Below are 19,773 nucleotides of genomic sequence, written 5' to 3'. Positions count from 1 at the left end.
TCCCTACTTATATCTTTTTTCTCTCTGGCTGCTTTCAATACTCTTTCCTTATCCGTATCTTTGTCATTTTAATCATTATATTTTTTGGTATTGTCTTCCTGGGTTCCTTTTTTTAGGGGCTCTCTTAAGCTTCCATGACCTGAGTGTCCTATTTCCTTCCCTAGACTGGGGAACTTTTTAACAATTATTTATTCAGAGACTTTCTATCCCTTTGTCTCTCTCCTTCTGGTACCCTAATTATGCAAATATTGTTTTGTTTGGATTGGCCACACAGCTATCTTATTTTTTCATTCCTAGAGATTCTTTTTCTTTGTTCCTCAGCTTTGTTGTGTTCCTGTTCTCCAATTTCCATCTCAGTGATTGTCTTCTCTACTTGCAGCAATCTATTATTCATCCCCTCTATTGTACGTATTTCAGTTACTGTATTCTTCAACTCTAAGTGGCTTTTTAGCTCTTGTATCTCTTTGTTGAAGTCCTTCCTGAGACCTTCAATACTTCTCCACAGCTCAGTGAGCATATTTACGACTGTTACTTTGAAATCTTTATCAAGAAGATTGGTGATCTCTGTTCCTTTAGCCCTCTTTCTGATGTCTTATCATGTTGTTTTGTTTGGAATGTATTCTACCTCCTCATTTTGTCAGGGTCTCTGTGTTTGTTCCTTTGAATTAGGTAGATCTGCTATACTTCCTAGTCTAGAGGATAATGGCTTTATGAAGAAGGTGTCCTGTGGTGCCTAGAGGCTCAAGACTCTGTACTCTCCAGTGTCTGGTTCTCCTTTGTGGTGGAGCCCCAGTTGCTGTTGGTGGGCAATGGCTAGGGCTGCCTTTCTGTCTGCTGGCGGTCTATTTCAGTCCACTGCAGCCAGCAGTTTGCCCCAGCTGGCCCTTTGTGATCAGAGCAGTGTCTTCTGCTGGGACCATTGTGGGCAGGACCACCCTCTGCTTGCCCTGCAGCAATGATGGAGCTGCTGGGTTAATGGGGTGTGCGGGGTGGTTGTGCTAATTGAGTCATGTGTTGGCAGGGAATGCTAGAGCAATGAGTTGTGTAGGCATACAATGGTGGCGACTCAGTCAGCACTGGGCTTAGCCACCTGCATGGAGAGAGGCGTGCTTGGAGCTGGCTCTGGCAGGTGCCTCTCTCTGCCTGCCAGGATGCAAAGTATGATGTTGCTGGGCTGAGTGGGCTGGTGCACCAGAAGTGTGCAGGGAAGTGCCTTGGGGCTGAGCTCCTAGTGAGGGAGATGGAGCATCTGGGGCTCCTGTGAGTTCCCAAACTGTTGGGTTGAGGGAGGGCTGGGGAGGTATCATCCACTGGCCTCTCTCCTGTGGAGAGAGCTCTGTCTAATCCTTGCCCCTCTGGCACCCCTTCTGCTGTTGGTTAACTCTTTCAAACTGCTGCCTGTGTGTTGGGTTTCAGTGGGACCAGCTGAACTTGTCTGTCCTCCACAAGCAGCTGGAGTCTCACAGCCTCCCAGAGCCTCTGATCACCAGAAGCTGTGGACTTGTGTTCCCAGAGCAGATCCCCAGGGCTGGGTGTGCAGAGTACCTGAGCACCTATCCCCTCCCAGCTCTGCTCCATTATTCTTACTCCTGCCTATGGGCTGGGATGAGGGAAGGGCTTGGGTCCTGCTTGATGTTAGCTCTGCCACTTTGCCCTTTTCAGTGTGGTTCACTCTTTCTTTACCAGGTTAGATGGTCTGTTCTGCAGTCTTCAGGTCTTTTTCAGGTTTAGTTATATTTGTTGTAGGTGCTTCCTTGGTGTGTGTGTGGGAGGTGGTTTCCACCATGTCTTCCTACTCTGCCATCATTTTCCCCCCTTCCAGAAGTGCTGGATTTTCATAAAGAACTAAGAGTCCAAATTTCCTTCTTCCAATCCTTAAATTTAAGCCTATATTAAGAGATCAAATATCCAATGTTATTTGGAGTTGGCATAATAATTGTTGGCTTCAAAGAATGAAAGAGTTGAGAATAAGGATAATATCACACAGGGTGGCTGGCTGCAGTAAAATTATTATTTTGGAATATTATCCTTGATTTGGGGCAAGAGCACTGTTACCTTTAGTTTCTTTTTTGAAAACAAGGAAGTCTAGCTGAATGCACGGTGACTCTGGCTTAGAAACACAATGATAAACCTACCACATTGTTATTACACACTTCATGTTGGAGAAACAAGATTTTGTAGTATAGTATTTAATTTTTGAAGTATGTAAAGTAAAAATGATTATACTCTTTGACCAAGCAAGTGTTACTTATGAAATTTTTCAATTTTTATACTTAATTTTAATAGGTGACTCAAGAAAAAAACCAGCAATTTGTGTGGATATTTTTATATCATGCTATTTGCCAATGTGAAAAACTTGTAACAACACTAAATAATCAACAAATGGGAAATGATTCAAGAATCCTATGTTAATCTGAACTATTGTTCTAGATAATTACTTTAAATTAAACATTATATTTTAAATTTGTTGTAGAAAAATACCAAAAGAAAAACATTTGATTAGATTTTTATTTTACAATTTCTTATTCCTTTGATTTGAAACTAGATGTATGCCATCTTTGCACTAAGATGTCAATGTCTAGTGTTATAATTCACTTTCAGTGAGAAAACTAGAACTCAGACATGATTCCTTTAACTGGCAGAGCTAATGTTTTATTCAGTTTCACTATATAATGAACTCTATAAAGCAGCTTAAATATTAACTGTTAGTTTAAAAACAGAAATAAGAATAGTGATTAACTGTGTAACCATGTAAAAGAAAGACTGATATGAATAGCAAAAACAATGGATGTATATATAATACACATGGCAGAGCCAGGCCCATTTGAAAACTTAACAAGTATGCCAGAAAGAAAAGCACCATAAGGAAAATAAATACTCTCAAAAGACCTCAGATGTTCTTGGTGGCTAAACTGCCTTATTATAGTGAGAATAGGGAATGACTAAATTTAGCCTCAAATTTTGGATTTAAGTAAAGATTAAACATATTTTATATTCTTACTCTCCTGGGTTATTTGTTTCATTAATAATTAAATTCAATCTTTGCTATTTCCCTTTCATTGTTATTATTTTATCATAATTACAATTTTATATACTTAGAATGGAAAATTAGTTACGTAGGGTTACGAGATGTTATGCGAAACTTGAAGAATAGTCAATTGAAACATCTGAAAGGTTTCCCAGCTAGCTCAGTCCCAAACTATGGGTTAAACCAGACTATGCTAAGGATCCCTCTAGGCTGGCTTTGCCAGGAAACTGTGGTTGGAAGAACTGGGAAAGGTGGTGGGTTACTGTAAATAATACCATAACTTATTTATGTAACTGGAAAGAAAAAACTAACATAAATCATGGAGGTAGGAAAAGCTGATCTGCTTTGGATTTTGGCGCTTCTAACATTTCTGTTATTGTTTTCTCTTTTATCTTTATACAATATCTAGAACACAAGCAAGACCTGAACAGGCATAGCTGAATACTCCTTATGAGCCTGTAGTACACAGGGAAGGAAAGAGGAGGCTGTCACACACACGGAAGTGTGCTTTCTTGTGGGCTTTCAGGGACTGTCAAAACATATCTGCTGTTCTTGGGCCTTGTAACTGATGGCAAAAGCTGGCATTTGGTTTGGAGCTAGATGCGATTTGCCTGAGCTACATGATCAAGGCTTTTTTCATCTTTATCAGCAGGCAGATCATAAGGTAGCTCATAGTTGCTAAAGGAGAAGTGGACCTGAGCACTGGCTATTAGTGAGAGGATGGAACAGTAAAGATGTCCAGAGGCTGAAATGCCCCTGGAAGTATCTCTTCAGGGCCAGAAAGGGTGCCAACAATGCTCCAAAAAGAGGTTCTGCTTCAGGGGATCAGATCAATGGGCTGCCTGGCTGGGCTAAGTCCTGTGGTCAGACAGGAATTTATGAGGACAAAGGAAATCTCTTATTGAGATGATGACATTTGAACAAGGGTAGTCGCTTCTCAAAAGCATGTAATACTTTTCACTGAAGAAGTGACTTATGCCATCTTCTCTTGAGCTAGCTGATGATTTTATTTGTTATGTGTTAGCCATGAAAACCCTTCTAATTCAAATATAAGAGCCTCTTATTCTATAGTTTTGTTCTCCCAGCATGCTTTTTCATCCTTCGTATGGTTTTTACCCCCTGTCCTGCTTCCCCTTTGGGGAATTTCTCCCTTTAAATCACAAGCCCCTAGGAGAGGTATTCAATTATGAATACTTGATCCAGTCCTAGCTAATCAGAGTAGAATATGTATCTCCCCGGCCACAGTGGCTGGGTTAGCAAAAGGCATGTGACCTAAGCAGGACCAATTAAACTCTTCCCTTGGACTTCTTGGCTGGCCTAAAAAGGAAAACTGCTTTTTAAAAAGCTGTTTAAAATAAAGAATTTAAACATACATAAAAGTAGTAATAATAATAATATATAAGCTCCTTGTTCCCAACACCCAGCTTCAAGACTTAGCAGCTTGTGGAAAATCTTGAAAAAAGATAAACTGTCTTTTTTCACTGGGGATGTTGGACTTAGGTGGATGGGGCTGCCAAGAGATATCATGTCTGTCAGTAGAAAGAGGTTGATTTCAAGTTAAAACCAAAAAGAAAGAAGAACTGAGGCACTGCCCTAAGGATCACATTTGAGCTCCTTAATCCAGTTGCGCCTGAAGCCGCTACCCCTGGACCTTCTTTTGGCTTAAACCAAATACAGGGGGATTTCTGTCACTTACAAAATGTGCCATCTAATATGAGAACCTTAATTAAGCACTCAACTAATTATTAAAATGCTGTATTAATTTTTTGAGGTATTTGGAAAATATAAATTCATGGACAACCTTTAAGAGGAATAAAGGAGAAGGGCATTCTAAACAAGATCATTAGCATTTTAACTTCACTTTGCCCAAAGGATAATTTCAGTCCCATTGAAACAACAGCCACCTACTAACCTACTAAACAATTTAAGATAAACAACATAAATATCATTAAGAAATATAACAAAGGGTACATATTTTTACCCTAAAAAAACTCACAAACAAAATAATCAATTTCCCAAACTGATCCAGAGTTTGTGATTCTGAATTATCTTTAAAGTAATGAATGAATGGATATAATCACTCCCATATGAGCATACTAGTATGTATAATTGGGTAGTTAATGGACTATTTTCCTGGCTGATGGACTATTTCACCATCTACTTCAGTAGGACAATGGTTACACTTTTGCTTTGCTAGTTCTTGTAACAGATCTTCATACACTTGTGAAAAGAGGTCCTCTTCAGATTTTGTTCCATCTAGGTAAACTGAGGAAGGGAAAAGAGAGCAGTTCAAATGCTAACAGGCTTCTTAATATAGGAAGCTTACTCTGGCATCTGACATCTCTTGAGAATACCAATGGGTTTAACCAAAGAACCAAGGACTGTAACTTAAGAAAGAAATTAACAGCCATTAGAGAGAGAAATAGATTACAGATAGGAGCAGTAGGTAGAAAATGGCAAGAATGAAATCTTGGATAACATGGCTGGATCTAGAGAGTATTATTATACCAAATGAAAGAAGTCAGAGAAAGACTAATGCTATAAAATTTCACTTGTATGTGGAATCTAAAAAACAAATGAATAAAGAAACAAAAACAGAAACAGACTCAGAAACAGAAAACAGAGGGGTGGTTGCCAAAGGGGAAAGGGGTGGGGGGATGGGTGAAGGGAGAAAAATTAGTGAGAATGTTAAAGAAAAAAAAAAGAAGGAAGATGGAAGGAAGGAAGGAAGGGAATTAAGTGGCATTGTGCATACAGCACTTTGGGAGCACCATAAAGGTGCCTCCCAAAAAGAGTAACTTAAGGGAACAGTTCTCCAACTTCCTTTTGCCTCAGGATTACCTGCAAAGCTTCTTAAACCATGCAGGGGTCTGGGTTCTGCCACATATGTGCTTAATCAAAATTCTCCAGGCCAGGAGACAAATATTTTTACCAAAACTAGCACAGTCAGTTTTGGAGAAAAGTTAGATGTAGGTTAAAAGGAGGACAGTACTTTATAGCCAGAAACTGTGGGTATAGGGACGTAGCAGAGAACTTTGTTAAGAAAAAGCAGCAGTTCGGGAAGGGTAGAATGTAGGAAGGCAGGGACAGTGGAGAGATGAGATTTTAGAGCAAGGCTGTGCCTTACTCATTGAAGGTCTTGGATTTTATCCTGAAGAGCTGTAGATGCTTTGAAGTTCTTTTTTTTTTCTTAATGATTAAAACTTTATTGAGTCTGCCAAAACAGTTTAATATTTCTCTAGACAAGATCCATCTTAGATACTAAAGATTAACTTGTTTTAGAGTTTCATTGCTGCATGTACAAGCATCTTAATTTATCCCATATATACTCAGAGAAAGGAAATGAGGTGAATTTGGGGAACTTACCTTATCCTTCTAGTAGGATTTTTTTTTCTTTTGATATTGTTAATGTACAATTACTTGAACAACATTATGGTTACTAGACTCTCCCTATTATCAAGTCCCCCTGACATACCCCATTACAGTCACTGTCCATCTGTGTAGTGAGATGCTATGGAGTCATTACTTGTCTTCTCTGTATATACTGTCTTTCTCATGTCCCCCCCCACCCCCACTACATTATGTGTGCTAATCATAATGCCCCTTATCCCTCCCTTCCCACCCATCCTCCCCAGTCCCTTTCCCTTTGGTAATTGTTAGTCCATTCTTGGGTTCTGTGAGTCTATTACTGTTTTGTTCCTTTAGTTTTTGCTTTGTTCTTATACTCCACAGATGAGTGATATCATTTGGTACTTGTCTTTCTCCACTTGGCTTATTTCACTGAGCATAATACCCTCTAGCTCCATCCATGTTGTTGCAAATGGTGGGATTTGTTTTCTTGTGGCTGAATAATATTCCATTGTGTATATGTATCACATCTTCTTTATCCACTCATCTACTGATGGACACTTAGGTTGCTTTCATTTCTTGGCTATTGTAAGTAGTGCTGCGATTGAGGTGCATATGTCTTTTTCAAACTGGGCTCCTGCATTCTTAGGGTAAATTCCTACGACTGGAATTCCTGGGTCAAATGGTATTTCTATTTTGAGTTTTTTGAGGAACCTCCATACTGCTTTCCACAATGGCTGAATTAGTTTACATTCCCACCAGCAGGGTAGGAGGGTTCCCCTTTCTCCACATCCTTGCCAACATTTGTTGTTGTTTGTCTTTTGGATGTTGGCCATCCTAACTGGTGTAAGGTGATACCTCATTGTGGTTTTAATTTGCATTTTTCTCATGACTAGTGATGTGGAGCATCTTTTCATGTGCCTGTTGGCCATCTGACTTTCTTCTTTAGAGAAGTGTCTGTTCAGCTCCTCTGCCCATTTTTTAATTGGCTTATTTGCTTTTTGTTTGTTGAGGTGCGTGAACTTGGATGTCAACCCCTTATCAGACATGTCATTTACGAATATATTCTCCCATACTGTAGGATGTCTTTTTGTTCTAGCTTTGAAGGTTTTTAAGCAAAGCAGGGTCATGGTTAGATTGCAATTAGATGGAGAGGGAGAAGAGCAGTAAGAAGAGGATGTCCCTGCAACCAGTGTTCAAAGCTGGAAGTGGTCTGGCCAGAACAATAGCAGTGGCTCTGGGGACGGGGAGGAGGGTTGAGCTGGACTGAAGAAGAGATCAAAGAGCAGCTGGACGGTAGGCATGCCCCATGCGCTTTCTGCTTGGCTCTGACAGAGCTGCCCTGGAGGCCAAGGGGCTTCTCACAACAGGGGTAATGCCCTTTATTCAGAAGAGTATAGGTCAGATCTGATTCCTCTACCCCATCCAACAGCCTTCTCTCTCCAGCCTCCTGTACTGGAGAAGCTGAGCTCCATTTCCCAGCAATCTGTTTTTAGCTGGGCTCACAGACCCAGATGTTTACACCCTAATGGCTACTTTAGTCTCAGGCATCTCAAGCTCATTATGTGCAAAACAGACTCCCATCCCTCCCTTACAAAGCTGCAACCCTTTCACTTTTTTCTGTTTTCTGAAGTAACACTGCCAGTTCCTGGGGTGTTGTCCTGGACACCTCAACCTCCTGCACCCCCCATACCCAGTCTATCGCCCTGTTCTGCTGAGTACACATGCCCACAAAGCCAGGGGGAGCTTACTAAAACAAGTTTGATATCTACCTGTCCTCGATTAAAGTATCTCTGATGATGGCTTCCTATTTTTCTTGGGAAAGCGAACCAGGATGTTAGCTGGCCTTGCGGGCCTTGGGGCCTCCGAAACCTCCAGCATCACCTCTCTCTTGGTTTTCTCTACCACAGCACACTAACCTTCTTTCAGGAGCTGCTCATTCCTTCCCTCCCCTGGCCTTTTTTTGTGTACCATACCCACTGTCTGGGGTGATCTTCTATATTCCCAACCCACCTCTCTTTGTCCAGTTAAACCTGTCACCCATTCTGTGAGCCCAGATGGCTGCCACAGAAAATTCTGAAGCTCATGGGCTCCAGGCCCCATGCCCTGGGATCTGAGGATAAGTTTGGCTGCAGACATGGCATCATTAAAAATCAAAAAAACAAACAAACCTGTCAGAATGTGGTTTAACAATTGCTTCCTCAAGGAAGGCTTCCCTGATTGCTGGAACTCAGACAGTCCCCAAGCTCAGGGTCCCAGTAGTTTGCACAGCTAGAAAGGACAGGCTCATGCAGCCAGTGTCTTTAGTGTGATGCACTGTACAATGTTGGCTCGTAAGACCAGGGGCTGGGTCTGCCTTATTTTCCTTGACGTGATCAGGGCAGTGCCTTGTACACAGAAGGATTTCAATTAAGTGTCTGTTACATGAATGACCATCTAGAAGTTGGCAAGCTTTCAACAAGAGCTATAGAGAAAGAGAAACCAGAAGGCCCAGTTATGGAAGAGGGGAGCCCAGAGTGTTCTGGCTCAAGTGTCCCTTTATAATGCAACACATGAGAAAAATGTCTCCAAAAGTCCTTTCTTTCATGTACTTTGAGGCAATGACACATAAAAGGCCTTTCACGGAGGGAGAAAAGGCACTTACCAATTTCCCACGGGATGTCCTCTACTTCTTGTCTGTGCTTTAGGTACATGGGCCACACATGGCCATCGAAGTACCCTGGGACATCTGGAGGCTCATAGACCCTCGTACTAGCAAAACATTTATGTTGACAGAAACACACAATTGATAAAGTAAAATAACAAGGGTCAGGATAATGGCAAAATCACTCAGAAATCAAATCTAAACAGGATTAAGGCTACCCATCCAATGTCAGTTACAGAGACAGTAAAATGGAGTTAGTTCTCTGATCCAAAAATTAATTTTTGTAAGTCACTATCATGCATAATTATCTTTTACCCCTTTAGTGCCTAATAAAATAATGGAGAGACAAATATCAATGCAAACAGTGATAGATAAACTGCTACATTAGATTAAGCTTTAAACTGGTGTTCTGTGTGCAGTAGGGGAATATAGGCCCACTAATTTAAAATCATAATCAATGCGGAATCGCTTCATTTGAAGATTTAGGAGAAATGAGCCAACTATTTTTTATATAAGGGCCTTTTCTGAGAAAAGTAATATGTGTTATTTCATGTCAATGATCATTTGTGGAAGGAAGTATGCTCTTTGTGTGGAAGAGCTGGGGCTTCCCTTGTTTGAAAGAGACATATAAACATTGCTTACTAATGTTGTTTTCCTAAATTCTCCAACATGTTGTCTTTTAAATCACAATCCATAAAGGTGATTTCAAAATTTACCTCCTCCTCCTCTTACATTCTTCATATGGAATGGTCAGAAAGTAGCTTCTACGCCATAGACTGTCAAGTGGCCTAAAATAACAGCATATTTAGTTCACAAAGGTTTTTTTCCCCATTCATTCAGAGTCAATATCAGAGCAAGGATGCTTACTTATAATTAAAGAGAAGGAAACCTTCGATGATTAATATGGAAATTTCCTCAGTGCTTCCCCCATCTTCTACCAGAGAGTGTCTCGGACTTTCCATCCAGCAAGAAATGGCGGACATCATTTTTTCCATGTCGAGCGCCTCAAGCACTTCAAACAAACATGCAAAAACACGAAATTAGTACAACACAAGTTTTACAATGGGGGCTTTTTATGATGAGTATATCCAGAACTCTATAAATATGTACTAAAACACTATTTTATTTACCGTTCAAAATACCTAACAAATATTTTAGATAATTTAAACTCTAATATTGATAAATTGGCATGTCTGAAACATTTTTATTATGGACAATCTCAAATATATACAAAGGTAGAGAACACAGTTAACTCCCATGTCCCAGTAATTTAACAGCTTTGACCATTGTAAACTCATGGCTGATCTTGCTTTATCTGTAACTTTTACTCCCTACTGACTACACAAAAGTTTAACATTTTTGGATGACAAAGTATCTATAAATTGGTTTGAAAGGCAAATGACACATTGAGGAAAATATCTGCAATGTATTTGGCAAAGGTTGCTAACTTTAATATAAAAAGGGATCTTACAGATAAATGAGAGGAGGGAAATTATAAAACAATTTACAAGGGACACAAATATGTCGTGTTCAGACTCTAAAATGTGCATACTTTTTGAATTTACAATTATAATTCCAGAAAAGTATCCTAGGAAAATATCCCATAATAGTAATTCTCAAAATGTGGCACTTACTTAGACCAGCAGCATTACCATCATCTGGAAACTTTTCAAAAATACAAATTCTGAGCCCTATTCCAGAACTAGAGCCACTTAAGCTCAATTGAGATATTAGTGTTTTTCTCAATAGTTTGTAAGAACATCTGAATTAGGAATAATTCTTTGTCAATTGTTGAAACTGTTTTTCCTTTTTAACTCTTACTTTGAATAATTTTCCTTACAACCTTTAGAGGAGGGGAATAGAAGAAAAACATACTCTGGCTGCAGCTCAAGACACAAGAACGTGAGAACACAGGATGTTACCTCTTCCAAAGCTATCATGTGACATTAAGAACTGATTACACAACATTTTTCCTCCAAGGTTATCAAGGTTAAAAATAAAGAACATACTTTGTGGCTCTTTAAGAGAGCTCTTTCTGTTGTTACGTTGCATAACCACTAATGATCATCTTGTTAATCATAGAAGTTGATTAAGACCATTAAATATAGTTTATTAGCATGGTATTCTCTACAGGAAAATAAGTATATTGAGAGACTTTAATTCTTTGGCTTTAAAGCAGTGTTAGATTGGGCAAGGGAGGGAGATGAATCCATCTAAAAAATATCCTTTTTGAGCAGTGAAAAGAAAAGACTGTTGCCCAGTACACCTTGGTCACTGGGAAGGTAAGCACAGAGGATGTGCTTATTAGACTTTGCTCCAGGCAAGACTGGTAGGAGAGGAGAGAGAAGTGCAGTCAGTTACATATGCCTCAAGCAGGGCAGAACCGAATACCCTGGGAAAAAGGTTTCATTATTTAAATAGTTGAACTTAAATCAGACACCTTTTAAAAAGCAGGTTTAAAGCACAGCAATATAGTTAAACACATTTTGAGACCATCTGCATAGATACCAAAGTTAGTTTGGGTTTGAAAATGAACATTAGTACATGTTTTACAAGCTCATAGACTTACCATCATACTGCAGAAATCCATTTTTATCTATCTCTATCTCAGACTCTGGCTGGAAAAATAATAAAGTATCCATCACAACCGTGCAGTCCAGAAATAATACAACTATAGAATGAAGAGGCGATAAATTAACAAAAGCTTTGCATGATGAGGTAAAGTAAAAATCAAAGCAGCAGCACTGACAAGTGGTGCCATCTAGTGAATATAGTGTACTACTGCACAGCATCTATCTTTCCTGCAAAAGCTGTATCACTCAAGAAAGGCTTTTTGGGTATAATTAACTTTGCTACTAGAACTGTTTTGTGTTATCTAAGAAGTTTTATAGGTACCTTAAAGAAATCATCCTGAGATATGACACTGCAGTTTTGGAGGTGTTTCTGCAAATTCATAGCCAATGTTGTCTTCCCACCATTTGTCACACTGCACCAAAAAAAAGGAGAAGAAAATGAAAATACTAAGATGGCAGATGCATTGAAAAAAAAATTTTTAAATTATCTTAGGAAAAGTATATTTAAAACAATATGTAATCTCTAAAAAGAATTTTTTCATAGCTATGTTGGCAAAACCATAGGCATAAGTAGATCTAATGTAATAAATGATAATAAATAAGCTTGGAAAAAAGGAGAAAAAAGGTAATGACTATTCTAAGACTGAAAAATGCAGCTATTGTGTTGGAAGCAAAATAATTTTTTGTCTATGGCAAAATATTCACAGGATTCTTATGCTATACAGAGAGTATCTAGCACATTTTGTTGTAAGTATATCAAACTGCATCTGGTCATTTTGCTTTTGTTTCAATGCACAGTGGGGAAAATGGAAGAGTGGCTTATTATAATGAATTCACATCTGTTCTCTGATGCCTCCTTTCTCCTTAATCTCAGTCCACTTTGAGACTAACTGGCAGGTCCACTGTAGCTTATCATACCGGTCAGTTACTTGTCCCTTCTGGCTGGACATCAGTGAGAATGGGGACCATGACTAATTCCTCAGTGTATCTGGCTTTCCAGCATCCAGCACTGTGCATAGCACTGGGGAGGCACTTCTTTACTTAGTCGTCAGAATTCTTTTGACCTGGGGCTGATGCTCCAAAAGATCTGTGGACAGTTTCATGGTCTGTGTGAACTTAATTGGAAAGATATTACATCTTTACTTTCACTACATTCTAACAGAATTTTAGCATTTGCTTTAATTATAAATGTAAGTAACAAACAGTACCTGTGACTCTGTCACCAATAGAAATCATGGATATTTTCATAACATGTTGCAGTCGAGGCAAGATATCTTGCAGCATTTTTGATACTTATTATTTCACATTTATGGCAGTTTTAAGAACCACCATTGGACACTGCTATTCAATGAGTTATCAAAGAAGCATATTTATCACACCACTAGAAGTTTGTTTTTAAAAATGCTTTTGTAACTATTTCAACATTAACCGGCTTCCTTTGTACTATATTTTATTTTGTGCACTTAAAACCACTACTGTTAAATCTTCACCACACCACCAAATGTCCACAACACAAAAAACTCCTAACTGCACATTTATTTGCAAGAACCTGTCTAATCCCAGATGAGATAAACTACAATAAGATGATAATCCAGAAAAGGGAAAAGGAACTAATATTTATCCATCAAAATTGTTTACTGAATATAATTCAATTATTACCTTAAGTACCTTATTCTTCATTCAAAAATTTTTTCATTTAACCTTAAAATACACAGTTGGGTAGCACATGGGTGATCTCTTTGAAAACAGGGAAAAGTGGGTGGGTATTGCCCTAAGCCTTGAGTAAATACTATTATAAATTTTTTTCCCTTTAACTAAAATGTCTGTAATCTTATTCAATTTCCAGTTTAGATACTGAACTTTTGTTTAAAATACATAGTAAATAGGGGTAACTTTACTACAGTATGAGCAATCTGGCTAGAAAAATGTGTCATTTTCTAGACTTACCTCTTTTGTTAAGATGATGCAGTCAAACCAACAGTAATTAGATTCCTTCTCACTGACTTAGCCAGTTAGAAACAAACACTCCAGTTTTGTAGATTTGGAGACGGACCAGCTAAAAGGCAGTCCAGGTCAGCAAGATGGCAGAGCGATTTAACAAGATTTAACAGGTCTGAGCCCAGGACATCTACTTGGAAAGCAACCCTCCTGCTCAGGTGACACCTTAAGGCTCCACTCTTCTGCTGCACGTGCTCAAAATCACCATGCACCGCAGCTCACCTCCCCGCAGGTGCTATCCAGTATTAGGGGGAAGGGCCCAGACAGGAGTGTGTTTTATCCTAGGATTTATTTCATGGGTATTACTTGGGGCCACTTCCTTCCTTGTTCACAATGCCCACTTAAAGGTGTAACTGGTCCATTTGTTTTTGACATGCCAGGTAACAAGAGGGGTCACTGTATTTGGGACATGGCAGTGGACTAGGGAGAAGTAAAAAAGCTGTCTGTAGTTACTTAAGTGGAGAATCCACTCTGCAACAGGTAGATATTAATACTCACATTTCCCAGTTGAGGAAACTAAGGATTGGTAAGTTGTATACTCATAAAACTTGCCCAGGGTAACAACTAACAAGTAATGGGAGACGGGATACAAGGTCTAACTCCAATGCTCATGAACCGTAAGTTTTTTTTAACATCATGGAACTCTGCAAGGATCTGATGAAGGTCATAAACCCTTTTCCCAGAAAATGAACATCTTCCCACATACAAATTTTCCAGAGGGTCATGAATCCTTTCGAACCCCTACTATTCCTGCAGTCTTAGTTGAATAATTACTTCATAGGGCAGCAAGAAGTAAACAAGAGAGATACAGCAGTGAATCTGGAGGAAGGACGATGCAGGGGCCACCGCATGAGTCCGGCAGGACCGTCACAGAAGCAGGCAGGCATTATAATGAAACCCCGGCAAGTGCCGAGGAAGAGAGCATGAAGAGGCAGCTTTCTCAGGGAGTCATGGGGTAGTACAGGACGCGTGGCCAGGAAGTACGAGGCAGTTTCTAAAGAGGACGCTGTGGTGGAATACTCTCAAGAGGGGAATTTTATTCACATAGGCAGAATCAAAGTGGGATTGGATGCTGTAGTAGACTTGATGGTTGCATCCCCAGGTTTCACCCCTTTCCAAGTTCTGGTTTGGAAGAATGCCACTCTTAACTCCAGAGCAGGGCCCCACTGGCCTAAACCAATCAAGTTAAGTCCCTCCCTGCCACCCAGTGACTGTAGGTGGCTGGGCTCCTCACAGGGAGCCCCATCAACTAGGAGAAGGGAAGCACTTTACTGGGATGTGATAGTAGCCCCTTGGGACCAAAAATGGGAGCCAACTCTAGGATGAAACCAAATGGAAGAATACACAGAGACAAAGAGAAACTGGGTAATCAGTGATATCCTACGCTCCTGTGTCAAGCCTTTTCTGCAGCTCGCCCTCCCCTGAAGCTAGTATATTTCTTTTACTGTTTATGTATGGTCTTCATATACTAGGATATTCAGATTTCATTCTAGACAACTGGGAACCACTGAATATTGTTCACCAGGTGAGAGAATAACTTAAAAAGTTTTTGTATGACAATTAAACTGGTAGAAGTATTTAGGAAAGATTAAGATGGGGAGATGGGACTTAGGGAATGAAGGCCTGAATTAGGATGGTGGCAGTTAGTGTGGAAAGAGGGGATGGACAAGAGAGGCCATGCAGAGAAAAGCTAAACTTCAGTTCTGATTAGATGGCAGCAAGATAAGGCAGAGTTCTGACAGTGAATTCATTCAATTTTACTTCTGATGACTTACTAATGTAATACAGTAATACAATGATCTTGCCGATTAAAAACTTTTAATAGCCTCAAAGATTTTATTAATTGGACCACACATAACATGAATGCACTCAGAAGAAAGATGAACTTAAAACAGTAGTGAAATAACTAATGCTTTCTTGAGTTGTTGATGTCTTGTTTGCATGCCCACCTCACCTACCATAGGTCGGGTGACCATGTAATGTGGGAAACACTTTAGAGAGGGAGTGGGGCACACAACTAATAATTATGTCAGGACAACTAGAACTAGCTCAGGATGTAAAGTCATGCTCAGGATGGGGGAAAAGGAGTGGAGGTGAGGTAGTCCCATATTCCACATGTCTGAAGCTGGGCATAAGAGGAAAGAAAAGACAGATTTTTTTTCTTACATCATGCTGGAGGAGCAGCCAAATGGAGAATTACAAAGCATCTTGAACCAAAGTAGCATCTGACCAGGTCTTACTTCCTGTGTTGGCTCCATAAAATAAATGGGAAAGTACGCAAAGTTTCTTACTGACTCCCTTCTCCTGTTGCCATTTACAAAGCCAGCATGCCACTGTTTTATATTCAACAGTGGCCCTTCTCTTCTCAGGAATCCTCATTACTTTTCCTTCCCCACCAAGTCCACATGAAAACACCCGTAGGGCATCCTAAGTACCTCGAACCGTCTGTTTGCAGCAAAATTACTCACCCACTGATTCCAATGACAAATGTTTTCATAATTAGCTTTGAAAATCACGTCTTCCTAAAATTAAAAAAAATCGAATGCTTATCATTTAGATGTCTAAAAAGGTAAAAGAAAGAGTCCTGAATTAGGAGAGACAGCTGAGGGGGAAAGATGACCATGATCTCTGGGTTACCCCACCCCTGGATGACCCACAGTCAGCACAACAGCTTCACACTCCAGTGGCTTCTCTCTGCCTCGCTCCACTGCTAAGTGCCAAGAGCTGGTGTGTGCTCTGAGGCTGTACGCTGAAGTCAAGTGAACTGAAAGGGCCCCTGTGACCAAGCATTGACCTTGAAGGTCTGTTTTCAAGGGCACAGAAGAATTGCAGGCCACAGAGCACACCAGAGTCTCATACTTTCTTAGCTAGGCTGCCTTTTACCAGTAGGAGATGATCCACTACCCCCATGGCAGGAAACCAGCACAGCTTGCTCTCTCCTTTCCCTTCCGAAACGGGGAGCACAAGGAAGTTAGTTCCCTTTAAGGGTGCTCTGTCTTTACCCAAAAGCCAAAATCTAGGGCCAGGGTAGACAACCTTTTTCAGAAATGGGCCAGGTAGTAAATATTTGAGGCTTTGTGAGCCAAGACAGAGAATCAAGGTCATTATGTAGGTACTTACATAACAAGAGAGAAAACACATTTCCACAATTTTTTTGATGAAAGTCAAAACAAAATAATAACTAAGTATAATCTTTTTCTTTTTGATAATACAAGTCTACTAATGAGAAGAATGGGATTCTTTTTTTATTGGGATAATATTCCTCTTACTGGATTTCAAAGTGAGTGTTCCCTATCAGGAAACTGCAAATGTTCAGGTGGAGGTCAGGTTTTGGCAACAGGCCATGGCTCTGTGACCCCTGGCCTTGGGAATGGAGGGTAGTCTCACATATGGCCCCCAACGTTCACTAAGCATTCTGTGGATACTCTAGTGAACCATTTTCACCTCCTGAAGTGAAAAGGTGAAGATCGGCTGGAGGGAGCTTTAGAGCAGTGGTTCCTGACGTGGCCTGGACTGATGAAAATGCTCTTGGCTGGGTGATCAGAGACCTAGGCTGTGCCACCCAGGGTGAGTGGCTCCTGAGCTGGAGGCTCCCAGCAACCCCCTGAGTCCTATCCCTGACTTGTGTCCAGGCTCAATGAGGGGCACATGGTGGGAAGAGCCTGGTGAAGAGAGCTGTTGTTCTTTGGCTTCTTCTCAGTTTATCCAGAATATTCCAAATTGAGAGCTAATTGCTTAAGGGTGGTTCCACTCTCATGAACAAACCTACATGAGACAAGAATTCAACGGTTGTGATAATAATAAAACAGAAGAAGCTGGACATCTGAATTTCACCTGGAGTTGCACTGTTGAATATATACCTCCCCCCAAATTGCTGAAGTGTATCAAAGGAATATTATTATTACTATGTCAGGGCAAGGCTGCCAGCTCTACATTTTGGAAAGGAAAAGGCTGCCTTTCATTCTGAGATGGTATCTTCTTTACTTTTTTGGTGGTAAATGTCTTTCCTCCAATGAAATTATGTTGGCAATAGATGATAGTAGATTGATATCCTCACCAGGCTAAAATAAAAAAAAAATGATACAATTCTGCCATTTCTTGCCACCTTGCTTAAGTTTAGATAGTTTGTGAGACCATAAACTCTCAGCCTCAGAGATCATAGTTCACCCCTCATTTCGCAGAAATCAAAATGGGCCCAGACAATGAACTGACATGCCCAAGGTCACACAGCTAGTAAGTAGGAAAGCCAGATATGAAACTAAACCTAGAGAGTTAACTTCTTCCCTTTTTGCACACTGCTAAAAAGCACTTTATTACTGACAGCAAAGAAAGGATGTTGCATATGGCTAAATTGTAAGGCTCACATGTATAATTGATGGCATTTTTATTGATGTATTATTGATGGGGTATATATTTGCTGAGCACACTGAATGGCAAGGACTATGGGTCCCCCTGCCTCTTGCCACATCTGTGCATACACATGAGGATGCTGTATCAATTACATAACATGTAAACAGCAAGTAAGAGTGCTTGAAGTACTGGAAATAAGCTTGAGGGGGTTATTTATGTGGAAACTCTACCAATTAAGAAGTCAGGAGTGAGGAAGAGTCAAGAAACTACTTATAAAATCTCCTGAGCTCCGGAGAGAACTCCCACAGTCAAATGCAAACTTTACCGAAACAGGAACCCTTGGATCTATGTAGGTTAGTGGTTTTAGCCTGTCCAAAACAGTGTTTGGGTAAATGTTGGACAGTCCTTGAGCAATGAACAGGTGATAATGTGGTGGCAGGGGTGGGGAACTGGGAGAAGCACAAGCAAGATGTGTGGCTGGGCTGAGGATGGGCAAAGCAATAAATACCAAAGGTGAGTTATTTCAAAGCCAGTATTGGATGTAGGCGGCAGCTTCAGGTGAACTCTAGGTTCACTCCTGGCATTGCCCACCTCCATACCATGTTCTGTTATTTCACTGCCTGTTGCTTTAAGAATGAGTTTTAAATCACATTTAAAACACTTGCAATCAAGAGCTGTCAGGCTCTAAATGTACACGGCAGCATGAAACAAATACAAGCTTACTCAACCACAATGTGTGCTTCACTGGACTTTCCATCCTCATCAGTCCAGAGCATCCAATTATTAGGAATAAATACCACTTCCAATCTCATGGGATATTTCTGTATTTTATTTTCCCAATACCTGTAAAGAGGGTATGCATGGGGGCAGGAGAATTGACTAAGACAGCCAACAACAAACCCAAAATGAGTCATTTTAACTTTTTTAAAATACTGTTTTTACCCTAACAAAAATATGTTGTTCAGTCCTGTCTTCATAACTGGTGTGTGCTTATTTGTTTCAGTGCTAAACATGTATGCTCTGAATTCTAAACTGCAAAAATGGTCAGAGGTGGCATGTGCAGAATATTACAAGAAGGACAGCAACTCCCTAATATGAATGGATAACATGCTAATGAAATGTGCTTTTCAATGTGCCTAAAGACCACTCTGATATTTTTTTAAAGAGTGAAGTTTTTCAGGGCTTCCCAGTCATTTATTTTATTCAACAGATATTATGAGAATCTTCTCCCACGCCACAGTGAAGACTTTTCCTACTATTATTTAAACTTTGTTCCCTTTCGGCAACCAGAAATCTCCCAAGGCTGGAGTTTCTGAATATGCCATGAATATGAAGGGAATGGTCCCTTCCCATGGGATCATTTTATCTTTCACCAACCCCTAGTAGAAACTTAAAAGCTGCATTTTCTAAAACCCAGGTTCTCATGTAAAGGTTTTTCTTTCCAGTTTTTTTTTCCCCATACAATTGGCTCATGCTATTGACTCGTGCTATTTTGAATTTACGCACACGGCATTTCTTGCATGCTCCAGCCCTCATGTTCCACTGGAGATTCAATCGGCTAGATCAAGGGTGGGCAAACTTCTGTGAACTGCCGGATAAAAAAATGTTTTTGGCTTTGCTGGCAGCTGCTCAGCTCTGCTGTTGCCAAGTAAAAGCAGCCACAGACAAATACATTGGCAGATGAGCGTGCCAGTGTTCTAACACAGTTTTATGGGCGCTGAAATTTGAGTTTTATATAATTTGCCCGTGTCACAAAAACTTCTTTCGATTTCTTTCTTTTTTTCAGCTACTGAAAAACGTCAAAACCATTCTCAATGACCAGGCCGTGCAGT

General features: G+C 40.1%; 1 protein-coding gene and 2 non-coding genes across 6 annotated transcripts in view; 1 reads left to right on the top strand and 2 right to left on the bottom strand.

Moving 5' to 3' along the window:
• Positions 1 to 19,773, bottom strand: part of NMRK1 (nicotinamide riboside kinase 1) — a 38,312-nt gene that overhangs the window by 17,862 nt on the left and 677 nt on the right. For 2 of the 4 annotated variants that reach the window (XR_008996502.1, XM_036893426.2), the window contains exons 2-8: positions 16,060 to 16,113; positions 11,916 to 12,006; positions 11,590 to 11,638; positions 9,888 to 10,032; positions 9,737 to 9,808; positions 9,021 to 9,127; positions 5,210 to 5,293 (exon numbers count right to left, since the gene is read on the bottom strand). Coding sequence is in view for 2 of the 4 variants with exons in the window: in XM_036893426.2 (XP_036749321.1) it covers positions 5,210 to 5,293; positions 9,021 to 9,127; positions 9,737 to 9,808; positions 9,888 to 10,032; positions 11,590 to 11,638; positions 11,916 to 12,006; positions 16,060 to 16,088 (577 nt within the window). In the remaining 2 variants the exon portion in view is untranslated. Of the gene's footprint in view, positions 1 to 5,209; positions 5,294 to 8,547; positions 8,841 to 9,020; positions 9,128 to 9,736; positions 9,809 to 9,887; positions 10,033 to 11,589; positions 11,639 to 11,915; positions 12,007 to 16,059; positions 16,114 to 19,773 lie in introns of all 4 variants that reach the window. The other 2 variants (XR_005026380.2, XM_036893428.2) reach the window with 2 other exon arrangements.
• LOC118916481 (small nucleolar RNA SNORA12) lies at positions 2,787 to 2,867 on the bottom strand. Its single transcript, XR_005026406.1, has one exon. It is a non-coding gene; the product is annotated as a small nucleolar RNA SNORA12 (small nucleolar RNA).
• Positions 8,399 to 8,517, top strand: LOC118916480 (small nucleolar RNA SNORA5). Its single transcript, XR_005026405.2, has one exon. It is a non-coding gene; the product is annotated as a small nucleolar RNA SNORA5 (small nucleolar RNA).

This window comes from Manis pentadactyla, chromosome 3 (assembly GCF_030020395.1).
Source record: "Manis pentadactyla isolate mManPen7 chromosome 3, mManPen7.hap1, whole genome shotgun sequence".
NCBI classification, from domain to species: Eukaryota; Metazoa; Chordata; class Mammalia; order Pholidota; family Manidae; genus Manis; species Manis pentadactyla.
This window is presented reverse-complemented; position numbering and strand designations above follow the sequence as displayed.